This window comes from Trichosurus vulpecula, chromosome 1, assembly GCF_011100635.1.
Source record: "Trichosurus vulpecula isolate mTriVul1 chromosome 1, mTriVul1.pri, whole genome shotgun sequence".
Classification (NCBI taxonomy): domain Eukaryota; kingdom Metazoa; phylum Chordata; class Mammalia; order Diprotodontia; family Phalangeridae; genus Trichosurus; species Trichosurus vulpecula.
Genome location: NC_050573.1, coordinates 82,544,058 through 82,559,340, shown reverse-complemented (window position 1 = coordinate 82,559,340; position 15,283 = coordinate 82,544,058). Strand labels below are relative to the sequence as shown.

General features: G+C 37.5%; 1 protein-coding gene across 1 annotated transcript in view; it reads left to right on the top strand.

Moving 5' to 3' along the window:
- FOXH1 (forkhead box H1) overlaps nucleotides 1-15,283 on the top strand; it is a 64,404-nt gene that overhangs the window by 40,362 nt on the left and 8,759 nt on the right. The window contains exon 2 of the mRNA XM_036741119.1: nucleotides 12,573-12,586. Coding sequence (XP_036597014.1) covers nucleotides 12,573-12,586 — 14 coding nt within the window. The remainder of the gene's footprint in view (nucleotides 1-12,572; nucleotides 12,587-15,283) is intronic.

The following is a 15,283-nucleotide window of genomic DNA, read 5'->3' as shown; positions in this document are numbered from 1 at the left end:
CTTGGGAAGAAATGAATAATCCTGTGAAGACCTAAGAAAAAGCTACCTCTCCGATTTTCAGAGGAAGAAATTAAAGCTATCTATAGTTATATGAAAAAATGCTCTAAGTCACTATTGATTAGAGTAATGCAAATTAAAACAACTCTGAGGTACTACACCACACCTATCAGATTGGCTAATGTGACAAAACAGGAAAATGATAAATGTTGGAGAAGATGTGGGAAAATTGGAACACCAATGCATAGTGGGTAGAATTGTGAACTGATCCAACCATTCTAGAGAACAATTTGGAATTTATACCTCTAAAGGGCTATAAAACTGTGCATACCCTTTGACCCAGCAATACCACTTCTAGGTCTGTATCCTAAAGAGTTCATAAAAATGGGAAAAGCACCCACATACACAAAAATATTTATAGCAGTTCTTTTTGTGGTGGCAAAGAACTGGAAATTGAGGGGAATGGCTAAACAAGTTGTGGTATATGAATGTAATGGAATATTATTGTGCTCTAAGAAATGATGAGCAGCTGGACTTTGGGAAAACCTGGAAAGACTTCTATGAATTGATGCTGAGTGAAGTGAAAAGAACCGGGAGAACATTGTACACAGTAACAGCCACATTGTGGGATGACTCATTTTGATAAACTCAGCTCTTCTCAGCAAAGCAAGGATCTAAGACAATTCCGAAAGACTCATGATGGAAAATGCTATCCACATCCAGAGAAAGAACTTTGGAGTCTGAGTGGAGATGGAAGCAGGCTATTTTCACTCCTTTTCTTTTGTTTTGTTTCTTCTTTCTCATGGTTCCTCCCACTAGTTCTAACTCTTTACATCACAACTAATGTGAAAATATGTTTAATATGAATGTATAAATAGAACCTATATCAGATTGCACACCATCTTGGGGAGGGGGGAAGAGAGGGAGAGGAAGAAAATTTAAAACTCAAAATCTTACAGGAGTGAATGTGGAAAACTAAAAATAAATAAATTATTTTTAAAAAGGAAAGAAAAGAAAAAGCAGCCTCTCAGGAAAAAAAAAGAGAGATTACTGAAGACAAACATGATTGTGTCATCTACATACAACTTGTGCAGACTTTGAGGGTGATGGCTGGAAAATTATGACAACTAGAATTTTGGGGTATCTGTGGAACAATTGCATATTGCCAATATGTGGTGTATACGACAGAAGCATGAATTTTTGGCTTCTTTAAGGGAGAGAGAAATTTTTTCACTTGAGGAGGCCCCACTTTGAGACTGGAATCAATGACCAGAAACAGACGGTAAAGCCAAAAGCCAAGGCAAAGAATATTTGAAGAAATAGAGCAGTAAAGCAAGAAGAGACAGCAGCTGCTGTAAGGGTGCAAGGTGATATCCTAAGAGTCAGAAAATTAACAGGACGAGTAAGTTTGGTTTGCTTGGGCACTTGCCCAAATGAGGATTCCACAGCTTGAGCACGTGATAGTGGGAACATGGGTTTGCCTTGGTAAATCTGAAATGCTAACTGTTTGCTGTTTGCTCTGTGTGTGTGTGTGTGTGTGTGTGTGTGTGTGTGTGTGTGTGTGTGTGTGTTTAACATGAGCACAGGTCTATAAGTAGTAACCAGTTATTCTGGTTTCCAGGTTTCAAACCTTGGTAGCTACTTCAGGAGTTTAAGAGTTCTCAAGTTAGTGTTTGCTGTCCATTGGGAGGTGATTCCTGCATCGAAATTACTAATCTGAGAATGGCTTACTGATGAAATCATCCTATAACTGAAAAGATTAAGGAGTCACCTAATTATGAGCTACTCCAACAGTTCAAGTCTGAGGGTCATAGGATCATAGATTTAGAGCTAAAAGAGATCCCAGAAACAATTTAGTCCTACCTCTTCATTTTACAGCAAGGAAATTGAATTTCTCATTATTGTTCAATTGTGTCTGACTCTTCGCAACCCCATTTGAGGTTTTATTGGCAAAAACATAAGAGTGGTTTACCATTTCTTTCCATAACTCATTTGACAGATGAGGAAACTGAGGCAAACAGGTTAAGTGACTTGTCCAGGATCACATGGCTAGGATGTGTCTGAAGCTAGAGTTGAGCTGATTCCAGGCCTAGCATTTCTGTCCACTGGGCCACCTTAGCTGAAGCTCAGGGCTCTGAAACTCAGAGAGGGGTAAACAGTAATCAGCAGCAGCAGCAGCAGCAGCAGAATTGGAACTTATGCTCTCCAACTTCAATCAAAATCATAATAAGAACAAAAAGAAGACAAGAAAATTATGTAAAGTGTCTGCTTAGCAGTCCCACAAAACTGCTTTACTTTTCAAAAAGCATAGAATGGTGAGGAAGGGCTGTTGTTTTTATGTTTTAGGTATTCTCTAATGCGTATTTATATGTCTTTTGTGTCATATTACATTATCAACATGTGTTATATTGGTTCAATATAAGTTAAAAGTTTTCTCATTTGTGACAATCTATATCTATATAGTTGTGTATATATATGTGCACATACACACATATATATAAACAAAAATACATACAATTATGTAACCAAAAGCAATCAAATACATAACTCACATGTAACAATCTTGCATGTACAAAAACAGCAATAATACACATTACCAAAAATATATATGAACAACATATACAGAGCAACAGGGCAGCTAGGTGGCACCATAGTGCATAGAGCACCAGACTTGGCATCAGGAAGACTCAATTTCCTGAGTTCAAATCTGGCCTTGGACACTTACCAGCTGTGTGACCCTGGGCAAGTCACTTAACCCTGTTTGCCTCAGTTTCCTCATCTGTAAAATGAGCTGGAGAAGGACATGGCAAACCACTCCAGTATCTTTGCCAAGAAAACCCCAGATGGGATCATGGAGAATTGGACATGGCTGAAACAACTAATTAACAAACAGAATAACAATAAACAGAGGAAAATGAAGTTATATAAAGCACTCACATATTTCCCATTAAAGAATTGTTTGGTGACATGAGTGATCTCTTCTGATTTTAGTACTTCTGCCATTCTTATCCTGACTTCCTAAATTTCTAAATGGTTGATTAGTAATATCATGCAATAGTAACTCTGAACTATATATAGTCCCTTATGGGTGTACTCTGTTCCCTCCCCTAGAACAGGGTATTAGGGTAAAATGGGGTTGCTTCTGGGTTTAATCCTCTATCATCTGAACGGGTATTCCTTTTGACTGCAATATAGTTGTTTGAATTCTATAATTGAGCATTTGTCAAATTTCATCAGTATTCCCTGTACACAAAAGTCTTACTTCAAAACTTTGTCTTTTGGTCTAAAATTTTGAAAACACACAAGGGCCTTATAATATTTATTTTTTCATTGATGTTCCTTCATTTCTTTTGAGCCAAATTGTAATTATCACTTTGAGAGCGCATATAACATATTTATAGACATTTCATCCACAATACTTAGCACATAGTAGACATGGATAAATGTTTCTTGATTGACTGTGACTAGTGACCAAGGGACCTGAGGCTCAGAGACCTGAGCAACACAGTGGACAATGGAGCCAGACCAGGATTGGCTTGGCAGCTGTTGTGAAACCTCAGTCCCACAAGGAATAGGGAGAGCAGCACATCATCACAGAGATTGTTTTAGAGTTATTCAATGGTTGGAGCAGATTTCCATTTTCATTCCTCTAGAATTCAAAACACAGGCCGTTAAGGCTTCCATCTTGCCTAGCCCCTTTCCAGCAGGTTTGAAGTGGCTAATGCATGGGCTTAAAGAATTCTTTCTTTAATTGAAGTGACAACCTATTTCCTGTATGCTTACAGGAAGCAGGAAAACAACCTGGGTATAGGCTTCTGCTGCTTCGATCAATCAATCAACATTTATCAAGTGCCTACTATGTGCCAGGGACTGTGCTAAGCATAGGGGATACAAAATGAGGCAAAAGACAGTCTTTACCCTCAAGGAGCTTACAATCTAATGGGAATGCTTTTTCTGTCAATATCTCACATCTCCCCTGGAAAACCCGTCAAGGGCACATTCAGTTTGCATCCATCAACACATAGCTAAGAGGGCAATTTGTGGGCCCTAGTTACCTGTCTCTGTGACACACAGCCTAGTGACACACAACCTAGGATAGAGGTTATGATCCCTGTTTTGCAGATGAAGAACCTCGAACTTAAGGAAGCCACAGAGCAAGTAGGTAGCAGACAGGGACAGCATTCAAACCCAGCTCTTTTGACTACTAGAGCAGGGTTCTTTCTCTCTTACTGCAGAACTTCTGCCTTATAATGAAAAGAACAGCTCACATTTCTATGGTGCTATAAAGTTTACAAAACACTTTCCCCACAATTATCCTGTGAGATAACTTGTATACATATTATCATCCCTATTTTACAGCTAGAGAAACTGAGGCAAAAAAGGCAAATGATCAGAGAATTATAGCTCTAAAGCTGGAAGGGACCTCCATGCCATCGAGTCTAATCCCCTCATTTTAGAGATTAGGAAACTGAGTCCCAGAAAGAAGTAACTTGCACAGGGTCACACAGGTAATAAGTTTCAGGGGTAGGATTTGAACTCTAGTCCTGAGGACTCCAGAGCCAGTATTCCTTTCACAGTATCCCACTAATTCTTCCATAATGAACATCTCATTGTCACACAGCTAATGAGATAATAATTCTAATAGCTGGCATGTATATAGTGCTTTAAAGGGCTAAAGTACCTTTACATATGTTTTCTCATTTGATTATCAAAACAATCTTGGGACACCAAGAAAATTAACAAGGTAAAAACCTGATGAAGTAATAGGAGAGAAGGCAATCTCTAACCCCAAAGGTGTTCACTTAGCACACTGTTGCCTACCACCTATCACTACCTGGTAGAGCTAGCCTAGCTTGCAACAGAATTCAACTCTTCCCTTCTCCCCCATCAGGGCTGCAGAAAATCAAAAGGCAGAAGCTGTAATACAGTCTAGCCGAGAACTGAGCAACAGAGGGAACGGGCAGAATGCCAGCATGTGTGGCTTTATGGTATGTTACTCATGAGGGAAAGAGTCCAGCATCCAGCTAAGCCAATTCGGTCCTCTCACAAGTCACTTGGGAGTGAATGAGGCCAGCAAAAGGTGAACTGTCCAGTACAGAAGGAGTCCGAGATAGCTTTAAGGTCTAGCCCTAAGGGAAATCACCAAAGGAACAGAGTTAGAAAGTGAGCAATAGGAGATCATAAGGGGAAAAAAAGACTGAAATTACCAAAGATTTCAGAAGGAGGAAAACTCAATTAAAGACCTCGAGCATAAGCAGGTAAACCAACAGGGAAAATATTAATAACAGAAGGGAATATGGTCTCCAGATCAGATAAGTCCAGACATCTATGAATAAATACAAAAGACAAAGGAAAATCAACACTTGATGACATAGAGGACCTTCTATGGATTCCCAAGAGAGTGGTCAACCACAACAAGATGTTTCTGAATGGTTTAAAAAAAAAAATAAGAATTGTAAGAACAGGAAATATTGCCTGCACAGCAGTAATAGTTGGCAGAATGGAAAGACTTGAATCTGTAGGAGCAGATCTCACCAAAGAAACAAACAGAAGGATAACTGATTGGAAATGCAAATACTCAGAAATGGAGAAGAGAAGCAAAAAGAAAGAATGTTAGGAAAAAAAAAACATGATCTCCACACAAACAAAACATATTGATCTTGAAGATAAGAAGGATAGAGACAATTTAAGGATTAAGGATTAAGTGTCCCAAAAGGACATGACAGGTAAAAAATTTGAACACCGCAATGCAAGAAATAATAGAAGAAAATTGCCCAGAACTTCAGAACAAAAAACACAAGGTGACAAGAGAAAGAATACACAAATCACCTTCGGAAAAAAAAAAATCACAAGACACAGTGAACAAATCCAATGACAAACGTTTAATAAATTCTGTAAGTGACCAGAAAAAAGACCTTCAAATATAAAGGAAAGGAAATGTGAATAAGGAAAGACTATTTTGCACAAATGAATGTAAAAAATGAATGAAATGTGTTCCAAGAGCAAAGGAGATCAAGATACAATCCGAGATAACATACCCTGCCGTCCTGACCCTAATCATCAATGATAAAAGATGGACATTCAATAAAAAAGAAACATTTGAAATATTCCTAGAAAAACACCACAGACAATAGAAATACAAGAAAAGTCAACAAATACATAGACCAAAAACAACAACAAAATAACAACAGAGGGATATCTTTCAAAAAGTATGTAAGAGGACAGGAGTGAAAGAGGAAAGCAAACAGAAGAAACAGGCCTGAAACATCATGGACTAAATTCACAACATCTGCCTACAGGTGAATCAATGTTTTTGTGAAACTAAATTTCAGAAGGGGGGGACATTTAAAGGGAGAAAGGAGAGAAAGAAGATGGAAGGGAATGTGTGATATACCTTAATCAAGTCAAATATGAATAATGAAGGGAAAATAATTTCTGTAGTCTCAGTAGGAAGGGAGCCTATAGGAGAATGGCTGAGGATGCAAAGGAAGGAGGAAATCTTGTTTCAGTGGTGGGAGGAGATACCACTGAAGACAGTGCCCATGGGAAAATAGATGTTCTATAAAAAGAGATGGGGACCTTACAGTTAATATAATCTGCAGGAATTTGGTGTTTAGAGAGATCATTCATCTTGTGATGAGTGAGGAGAAGGGGAATAGGAGCTTCTGGGGGCAACTGGCCGCCAGGAGAGTCAGAGGGACTAGAGAGGAAATTGCATGGCAAATGGGGAAAAAGATGACCATAAGAAGGGCAAAAGAATAATGAACTGCCTAGAATTTCTATCTTCCGGTAATATCATCTCTATCACTTGTAGGAATTGGTATTACAGTTGGGGGTAAGATCTAAAAGGCAATACATATAAAATGTTTAGAAAACGGAACCCAAAATAAGTATTTTAGATGCTCTAATTCCATGTGGAATACAGAGACTAAAGAAAAACTAAATAAGTATAGCGTTATAAATCAAAGACTAAAACTCTAGAACAGACAGAAAAGGAAGAGAAATAATGAAGGGAATGAAGGAAAGAAATGCTTTTTCAAAAAAGGTGCAGAAAATGAAATTATTTTTAAAAAGCCCTAAAAAACAAAATAAGTTCAAGAGGAGGAGAGTAAAGGAAATTTTACTTCACTAAACTGAGAGGGGAAAAAAGGGGAAGAATTAAATAACTAGATAACATTAAGAAATAAAAAGAAACTGCCAACTTAAGCAAAACTCAAAACTAAGGAAAAGAGTAACAAGTGGGAGGTAGGTCAGGGTTGAAGGTAAGGAAGAGTCAGTGGGAATAGAATTGCCTTAAGGTAGAATAAGCTAAAATAACTGGAGACAAAGTACTATATTTACAGAAAAAGAGGGAGAAATTCTAATTCAGAAAAAATGAATAATATTAGAGACACATGGAGGAAAATATAAACTTAATTAATAAATTTAAATGTGAATGGATTAAACAGTCCAATAAAATGAAAATAAGTGACAGATTGGATAAGAAAACAAAACCACGAAATCTGTTGCTTACAACAAGCACACCTAAAAAAAGACAAACAGAATGAAAATGAGGACTTAGGGAAAAATTTTATTATGTAAGAGTTACAAAAAAGCAGAAGTTGTAATCATGCTGTCAGACAAAGTAAAAACTAACACTTACAACCTGAAAAGAGATAACAAGGAAACTACATTATACTGAAAACAAACCAATATCAATATTAAACTAAATATGCCTCAAATGCCTTAGTCTCTAATTTCATAAAGGAAAAATTAAGTGAACTACAAGAAGACATAGATAGTAATACAGTAGTGGCAGATTTCAATGTCCCTCTTTCAATTTTGGATTATCTAAAGGAAAGCTAAGCAGAAGGAAAAATACAGAATTGAAGAAATTCTATTTCCCCCCTTCCCATCCCCTTAGCTAAGAACCTTGCCTCACACTTGAGTGAAAAGATTGGGGCCATTTTCTGAGAGCTCCTTCTCTCCTCATCTCATCTCGCTCAGATGCCTTTTACCCCTATTTCCTCCTTCACCCCATCTCAGATGAAGAGTTGGCTCTTCACCTGGCCAAGGCAAACCCTTCTACATTGCACAAGTACATTGCACATTTCATTCCATCTTCTCCAGCAGATTGCCCCCTCTATCATCCCCACTCCATTTATCTTCTGTCTCTCTCTGTCTACTGGCTGCTTACCTACTGCCTACAGCTATGCCCATGTCTCCCCAATTCTCAAAAAACCCCTTACTTGATGCATCTATCCTTGCTAGTTTTCATCTCACATCTTTCCTTGATTTTGTGGCTACAATCCTTGAGAAGGTCATCTACAATATTCTGGGTTTTTTCCTCTTTCTCAACTCTCTATAGTCTGGCTTCCAACCTTGTCATTGAACAGCAACTGCTCTCTCCAAAATTGGTAATGATTAATTGCCAAATCAAAAGGCTTTTTCTCAATCCTTATCCTTCTTGAACTCTCTGCGACTTTTAATATTATTAATCACCTCTTCTGCTTGATATTCTCTTCTCTCTAAGTTTCCGGGACACTACTCTCTCCTGGTTCTCCTCCTATTTATCTGACTGGTCCTTCTCAGTCTCCTTTGCTGAGATTTTCATCCAACTCATACCTACTAACTGCAGATGTCCCATGGGGCTGTGTCTTGGGCCTTCTTCTCTTCTCCCTTTATACTATTTCACTTGATGTTCTTATCAACTCTCATGGATTCAATTATCATTACTATGTTGATGATTCTCAAATCTACTTATCCAGCTCTAACCTCTCTGCTGAACTACATTCTTAATTTCCAACTGCCTATTGGATATCTCAAACTGAATGTCCTATAACCATCTTAAAGTCATCATATTCAAAACTGAACTTATTATCTTTCCCACTAAAGCCTTCCCTTTTTCCTAACTTGACTACCACCATCCAACCAGTCACCCATGCTTACATCCTTGGTGTCATCCTTGACTCTTCACTCTCTCTTACTTCAAACCCAATCTGTTGCCAAAGCCTGTCAGTTTCACCTTCATGACATCTTTTACATAAGTTCTTTTCTCTGTTCTTATACTACCACCATCCTGGTGCAGGCCCTCATCACCTCAAGCCTAAACTATTGCAATAAGCTGCTGGTGGATCTGCCTGCTTTAAGTGTCTTCCCCCCAACCCTTCCTCCATTCTGATGTCAAAGCGATCTTCCCAAAGCTCAATTCTGACCATCTCATCTTCCTTCCTTCTCAGTAAACTCTAATTACCTCCAGGATAAAATATAAAATCTTCTACTTGATCTTCAAAGTCCTTCATAACATGTTCACCCCTTTATCTTTCCAGTCTTTTTATACCTTGTATCCCTCCATCTACTCTGCAAGCCAGCAACTCTAGCCTTGCTACTTTTCCAAGACACTCCATCTATAGGCTTTCTCTGATGCCTGGAATAGCCTCCCTCCTCATCTCCACCTCCCAGGCTTCCCTGGCTTCCTTCAAGTCCCAGTAAAAATTCCACATTCTACAGGAAGCCTTTCCCAATCCCCCTTAATTCTAATGCCTTCCTTCTGTTGATTATTTTTCTTATCCAGCATATAGCCTTTTTGTGCATTGTTACTTGTTTGTTGTCTCCCCATTAGACTGTGAACTCCTTGAGAACAGGGACTGTCTTTCACCCTTCTTTATATCCCCAATGCTTAGCACAATGCCTGACATGTGACAGGCATTTTTAAAATGTTATTGACTCAATTATTGCTGGAGAAACTGAGCTAAAAGACTCATGGTATCTTTTAGACAGGATTACTAAAGAATATTTCTGAGCACCTGTAACCAGAGTGACCTTTGTTTTCTTTGAGTGACTCAGCTTACCTCATTGAGCCCTATTGGGTGTTAACCTAGTCTACGCTAGAGGGAGAGGCCAACTCAAGAACCAATCGGCCCTGGTCATTCAGGCGGCGCTTGATGATGTCAAAAACTCTGTAAGAGGGGAGAGGACAGCTTGAAGAGCCCTCTTTCCTTTTCCGGTTGGCACAGCAGCGGTGGGGAGCGTGACTCTGGGCCAGCCCTTGCTCTCGGGCTGAGCCCAGATGTTGGTAAGTATGAATTGTATTGGGTCTGTTTGTTGATATTTGTAATTTGTTTGTATTTTGGTTTTGAGGTTCGGGGTGCTGGTTTGTTTTCCCCCTGAACTAAATGAATGTTCTGAACCTCAGGGTGCTGGTTTTTTCCCCTGAAGTATGTCTCTTGATGCTTGCCCGTATGCTCCCCTGAACTAACTGAATGCTAACTGGATGCTGGCGTTTTTTCCCTGAACTAAATGAATGTTGTCTGTATGCTAACTGAATGCTGGATTAAAGTAAGCTGGTCAACCCCTTCACCATGCTTTCCTTGTTTAAGCAGATAAAAAGAACCTGTGCTTTCCCGGTGTCCTGGCAGCCTCCTGCGTCCCGGCAGCCTCCTGGGTGCTGGCTGTGGGGGGATCTTATGCTCCCACAGGAGCTGCTAGCCGGGTTGTTAAAACAGCACCATATAGAATTTGACAAAAATTGACCATGTATTACGGCACAGATAAACTGCAAATTACTATAAAAAAGATACAAACAATAAACTTTATAGATCATGACATAATAAAAATAGTAATCAATTCAGGGAGCACAAACAAGACATAGACCTAAATGGAGAATTAACAATAAAATACTAAATGATGAGTAGGTCAAAGAACAAATAATAGAAATGATATTTATGTGGAAGAAAACTCTAATGATGAAACAACATACCAAAATTTCTGGAATGTAGCTAAAGCAGTCCTCAGGAAAAATCATATCCCTATGAATACACATTAACAAAATAGAAAAAGAGAGGATTGATGAATTAAATATGTATTTTAAAAAATTCAAAAGCCAACAGAAAAAGAAACCTAAAATAAGCACAAAAGAAGAGATATTAAAAATTATAGGAAAAACAGATAAACTGGAAACCAAAATCATAGAAATGATGAACTAAAAGCTAGTTTTTGGAAAGAACTAATAAAATTGGTGATCTTTTAAGTCAATCTAATTAAAAAGAAGAGGGCAGAAAATACAATCAACAAAATAACAACTGAACAATGTAAAATCACAATGAAACTGGAACAAAAAAAGAGAATTATCGATGTATAACATATGCTAACAGAACTAAGACAACAAGAGAAATAGTAGAATGCCTTCAAAATGAAAAATAAGCAAATTAACAAAAGATGAAAAACAGAAAAGGAACTAGGACTAGTTATAAATGAACTACCAAAGAAAAAATTTGCTGGTCTAAGAAAATTCAAACATTTAAGAACAAATATCACACAAATTGCTCTCAAAAATTAATAAAGGAAGTACTTTACCAGTTTCCTTTTATGAGACAAATATAAATTCAATACCTAAACCAAGGAAGGACTAATAAAACACAGTACAACTATAGATTAATAGCATTAGTGATTATCAATTCAAAAATTTTAAATACAGTTTTGTCAAACTACAAGGATTCATCTGAGACATTATTTATCATGACCAAGTTGGATTTATCCCAGAGATGTAAGGATAGTTCAACATTAGGAAAACAATCAACACAATTATATTTAAAAAAAAATCCAAGGCCACGTGGTTATCTCAATAGATGCAGATTTTTTTTTTACAAAGTACAGTATTCATTTATACTAAAAACTCAATAGAGACATAGAGAGGCCTTTTAAAAAATCATAATAGAACAATCTAAAGTCAGAGAAGGTATCATATATAAGGGAAATACACTAGAACCTTTTCAAATAAATATTGGAAATGCTAGTAATCACAATAAGACAAAAAAAAGAAATTAAAGACAGGTAAAGAGGAGATAAAAATATTGCTATTTGCTGATGATATTATAGTTTTTTGAAAATCCTAGAGAATCAGCAAAGATACTAATTAATACCTTCAGCAAAGTTGCAGACTATGAAGTAGGGCCTCAAAAATCAATAGCATTTCTAAATAATAATTACAAAATCCAAGAGGCAATAATAAAAATGGGAAATCTCATTCCAAATAACTACAGAATGCATAAAATGCCTGGGGATCAATCCACCAAAGCATGTATGTATGTATGTGTGTGTGTGTGTATATATGTGTGTGTGTGTGTGTGTGTGTGTGTGCATGATATAGATGTATGATATAGATATAATTATAAAATGTTCCTTAAAGAAATAAAGAACATTTAGGACAGAGTCAAGATAGTAGAGTAAAAGCAGGAACTCACTTGATCCCTGCAAAATTTCCCTCCAAACAAAATTAAAAGAACACCTCAGAATGAATTCTAAAGTGGCAGAACCAACAAAAAGATGCAGTGAAACCATTTTCTAGCCCAAGACAACTTAGGAAGTTGGCCAGAAAGCTCTGTCTCACAAGGGTAAGAGGAGAGTAGAGTACAGTGCAGACAGACTATACCTCAGCAAGCCAGCAGCAGGCCTTGCGGAGCAACTGAATTGAAAGAAGCACATTTTGGAGCTCTCAGCCCACAGATGGTAAGACAAATGGTCAGAAAGAAATTACAGGGAACCCTCTGCTGGCATTGGGTGCAGGATTCTGTTACATTGCTCATGTATGGCTCCAGGTTGCAGTCTCAAGGTGAGGAGGAGGAACACTAACACACTGAGTGTGTAGTTGCAGGGGCACAGGGGGCAGCATGGTCACAGTTACAAAGTAAAGTACTGTGGTACTTCACAATCTAGAGTACAGACCAGGAGAGTAGTAAATACACCTCTCCTTAGATCTTACCACCTTGGAAGAACTAAAAACTTACAGACCTCTAGAACTACCTGTGAAAAAAGCAGCATAAAAAACCTGAAGCTTGGGATACTCCCTACCTACCTGCCCCAGCAAAGCTCCACTATAACATAAAGCTCAAAGTCAAGAAATAGGAGGGAAAAATGATCAAACAAAAAAAGAACCTGACCGTAGAAAGTCACCATGGTGACAGAGAAAATCAAAACACAAACTCAGAACAAAACAAAGTCAAAACAGGTATATCCAAAACTTAAAAAAAAAAATGTGAATTTTTCAGGTCCAAAAAATTTCCTGGAAGAATTCCAAAAAAGAATTCCTCGAAGAGCACAAAAAGGATTTTAAAAATCAAATAAGAGAGGTAGAGGAAAGATTGGGAAAAGAATGATAGTGATGCAAGAAAATCATGAAAAAAGAGTCAATAGCTTGGTAAAGGAGGCACAAAAAGATACTGAAGGAAATAATACCTTAAATAACAGAATAGGTCAAAGAGTAAAAGAGGCACAAAAATCTAATGAAGAGAACCCCTTAAAAAGCAGAATTGTTCAAATGGAAAAGATATTTAAAAATTCACTGAAGAGAAGAATTCAGTAACAAGTAGAATTGGATAAATGGAAAAAAGATGTACAAAAATTAACTGAAGAGAATAACTCATTAAACAGTAGAATTGGGCAAATAGAAGCTAATGACTCCATGAGATATCAAGAAAAAATAAAACAAAATCAAAAGAATGAAAAAATAGAAGACAATGTGAAATATCTCATTGGAAAAACAACTGACCTAGAAAATAGGCCGAAGAGAGATAATTTAAGAATTATTGCCCTATCTGAAAGCCATGGTCAAAAAAAGAGCCTAGATATCATCTTTCAAGAAATATTAAGGAAAACTACTCTAATATATAACAATATCTAATAATAACCAGATGGTAAAATAGAAATTGAAAGAATCCATTGATTGCAAAATGAAAACTCAGGAATGTTGTAGCCAAATTCCAGAGTTCCCAGATCAAGGAGAAAATATTGCAAGCAGCCAGAAAGAAACAATTCAAATATCATGGAACCACAGTCAGGAAAAAGACAAGACCTAGCAGCTTCTACATTAAAGAATAAGAAAAACTTGGAATAGGATATTCCAGAAGGCAAAGGGGCTAGGATTACAACCAGGAATCAGGAATCACCCATACAGAGAAACTAAGTATAATCCATTGGGGGGGGATGGATATTTAATGAAATAGAGGACGTTCAAGCATTTTTGGTGAAAAGATCAAAACTGAATAGAAAATATGACATTCAAATACAAGACTCAAGAGAAGTATAAAAAGGAAAGAGTAATCATAAAGGATTCAATAAGGTTAAACTGTTTACATTCCTACTCTTAGGAAGATGATACTTGTAACTCCTAAGCATTTGATCATTATTAGGGCAGTTAGAAGGAGTATACATAGACAGAGTGCATGGGTGTGAGTTGACTATGATGGGATGATATCTAAAAAATAAAATTAAAGGGTAAGAAAGAGGGATCCACTGGGATAAGGGGAAAGGAGAGGTAGAATGGGATGATTATTGAGAAAGAGCTTTTATACTAGAGGGGGAGAATGGTGGAGAGCCTCTCAAAGAGAGAATAACATATACAATCATTTGGGTATAAAAATGTATCTTACCCTACAGAGAAGTTGGAGGAGAATGGGATAAGGGAAGAGGGGATGGGGCTGATAGAAGGCAGAGAGGATTGGAGGAAGTGGTGGTCAGAAGCAAAACACTTTTGAGGAGGGACAAGGTGAAAGGAAAGAGAGAAAAGGAAAAACAGAGGAAAAACTAGGAGTGAAATACACAGTTAATAATCATAACCATGGAAAAATTTTATAGCATATTTTTCTGATAAAGGCCTCATTTCTCAAGTAGAGAACTGAGTCAAATTTATAAGAATACAAGTCATTCCCCAATTGATAAATGGCCAAAGGATATGAGAGGCAGCTAGTGGCTCAATGGTTAGAGCACTGGGCCCGGAGTTAGGATGACCTGACTTCACATCCAACCTCAGACACTTCCTAGCTGTGTAACCCGGGGCAAGTCACTTGACTTCTAATTGCCTGACAAAAAGGATCCACCGGATCCACTAGAAAAAGAAATGACAAACCACTCCAGTATCTTTGCCAAGAAAACCCCATAGGGCTGGACATTTAACAACAATAGCTAAAGATAATGAACAGGCAGTTTTCAGATGAAGAAATCAAAGCTATCTATAGTCATATGAAAAAATGCTCTAAATCACTATTGATTAGAGAAATGCAAATTAAAACAACTCTGAGGTACCACCTCACACCTATCAGATTCGCTAATATGATGAAAGGGAAAATGAAAAATGTTGGAGGGAATGTCGGAAAATTGGGACACTAAAACACTGCTGGTGGAATTGTAAAGCTGATTCAATCATTCTGGTGAGCAATTTGGAACTACAGAGAGCTACAAAGAACTATAAAACTTTGCATACCCTTTGACCCAGTAATGGTATCCCAAAGAGAGATAAAAAACAAAAAGAAAA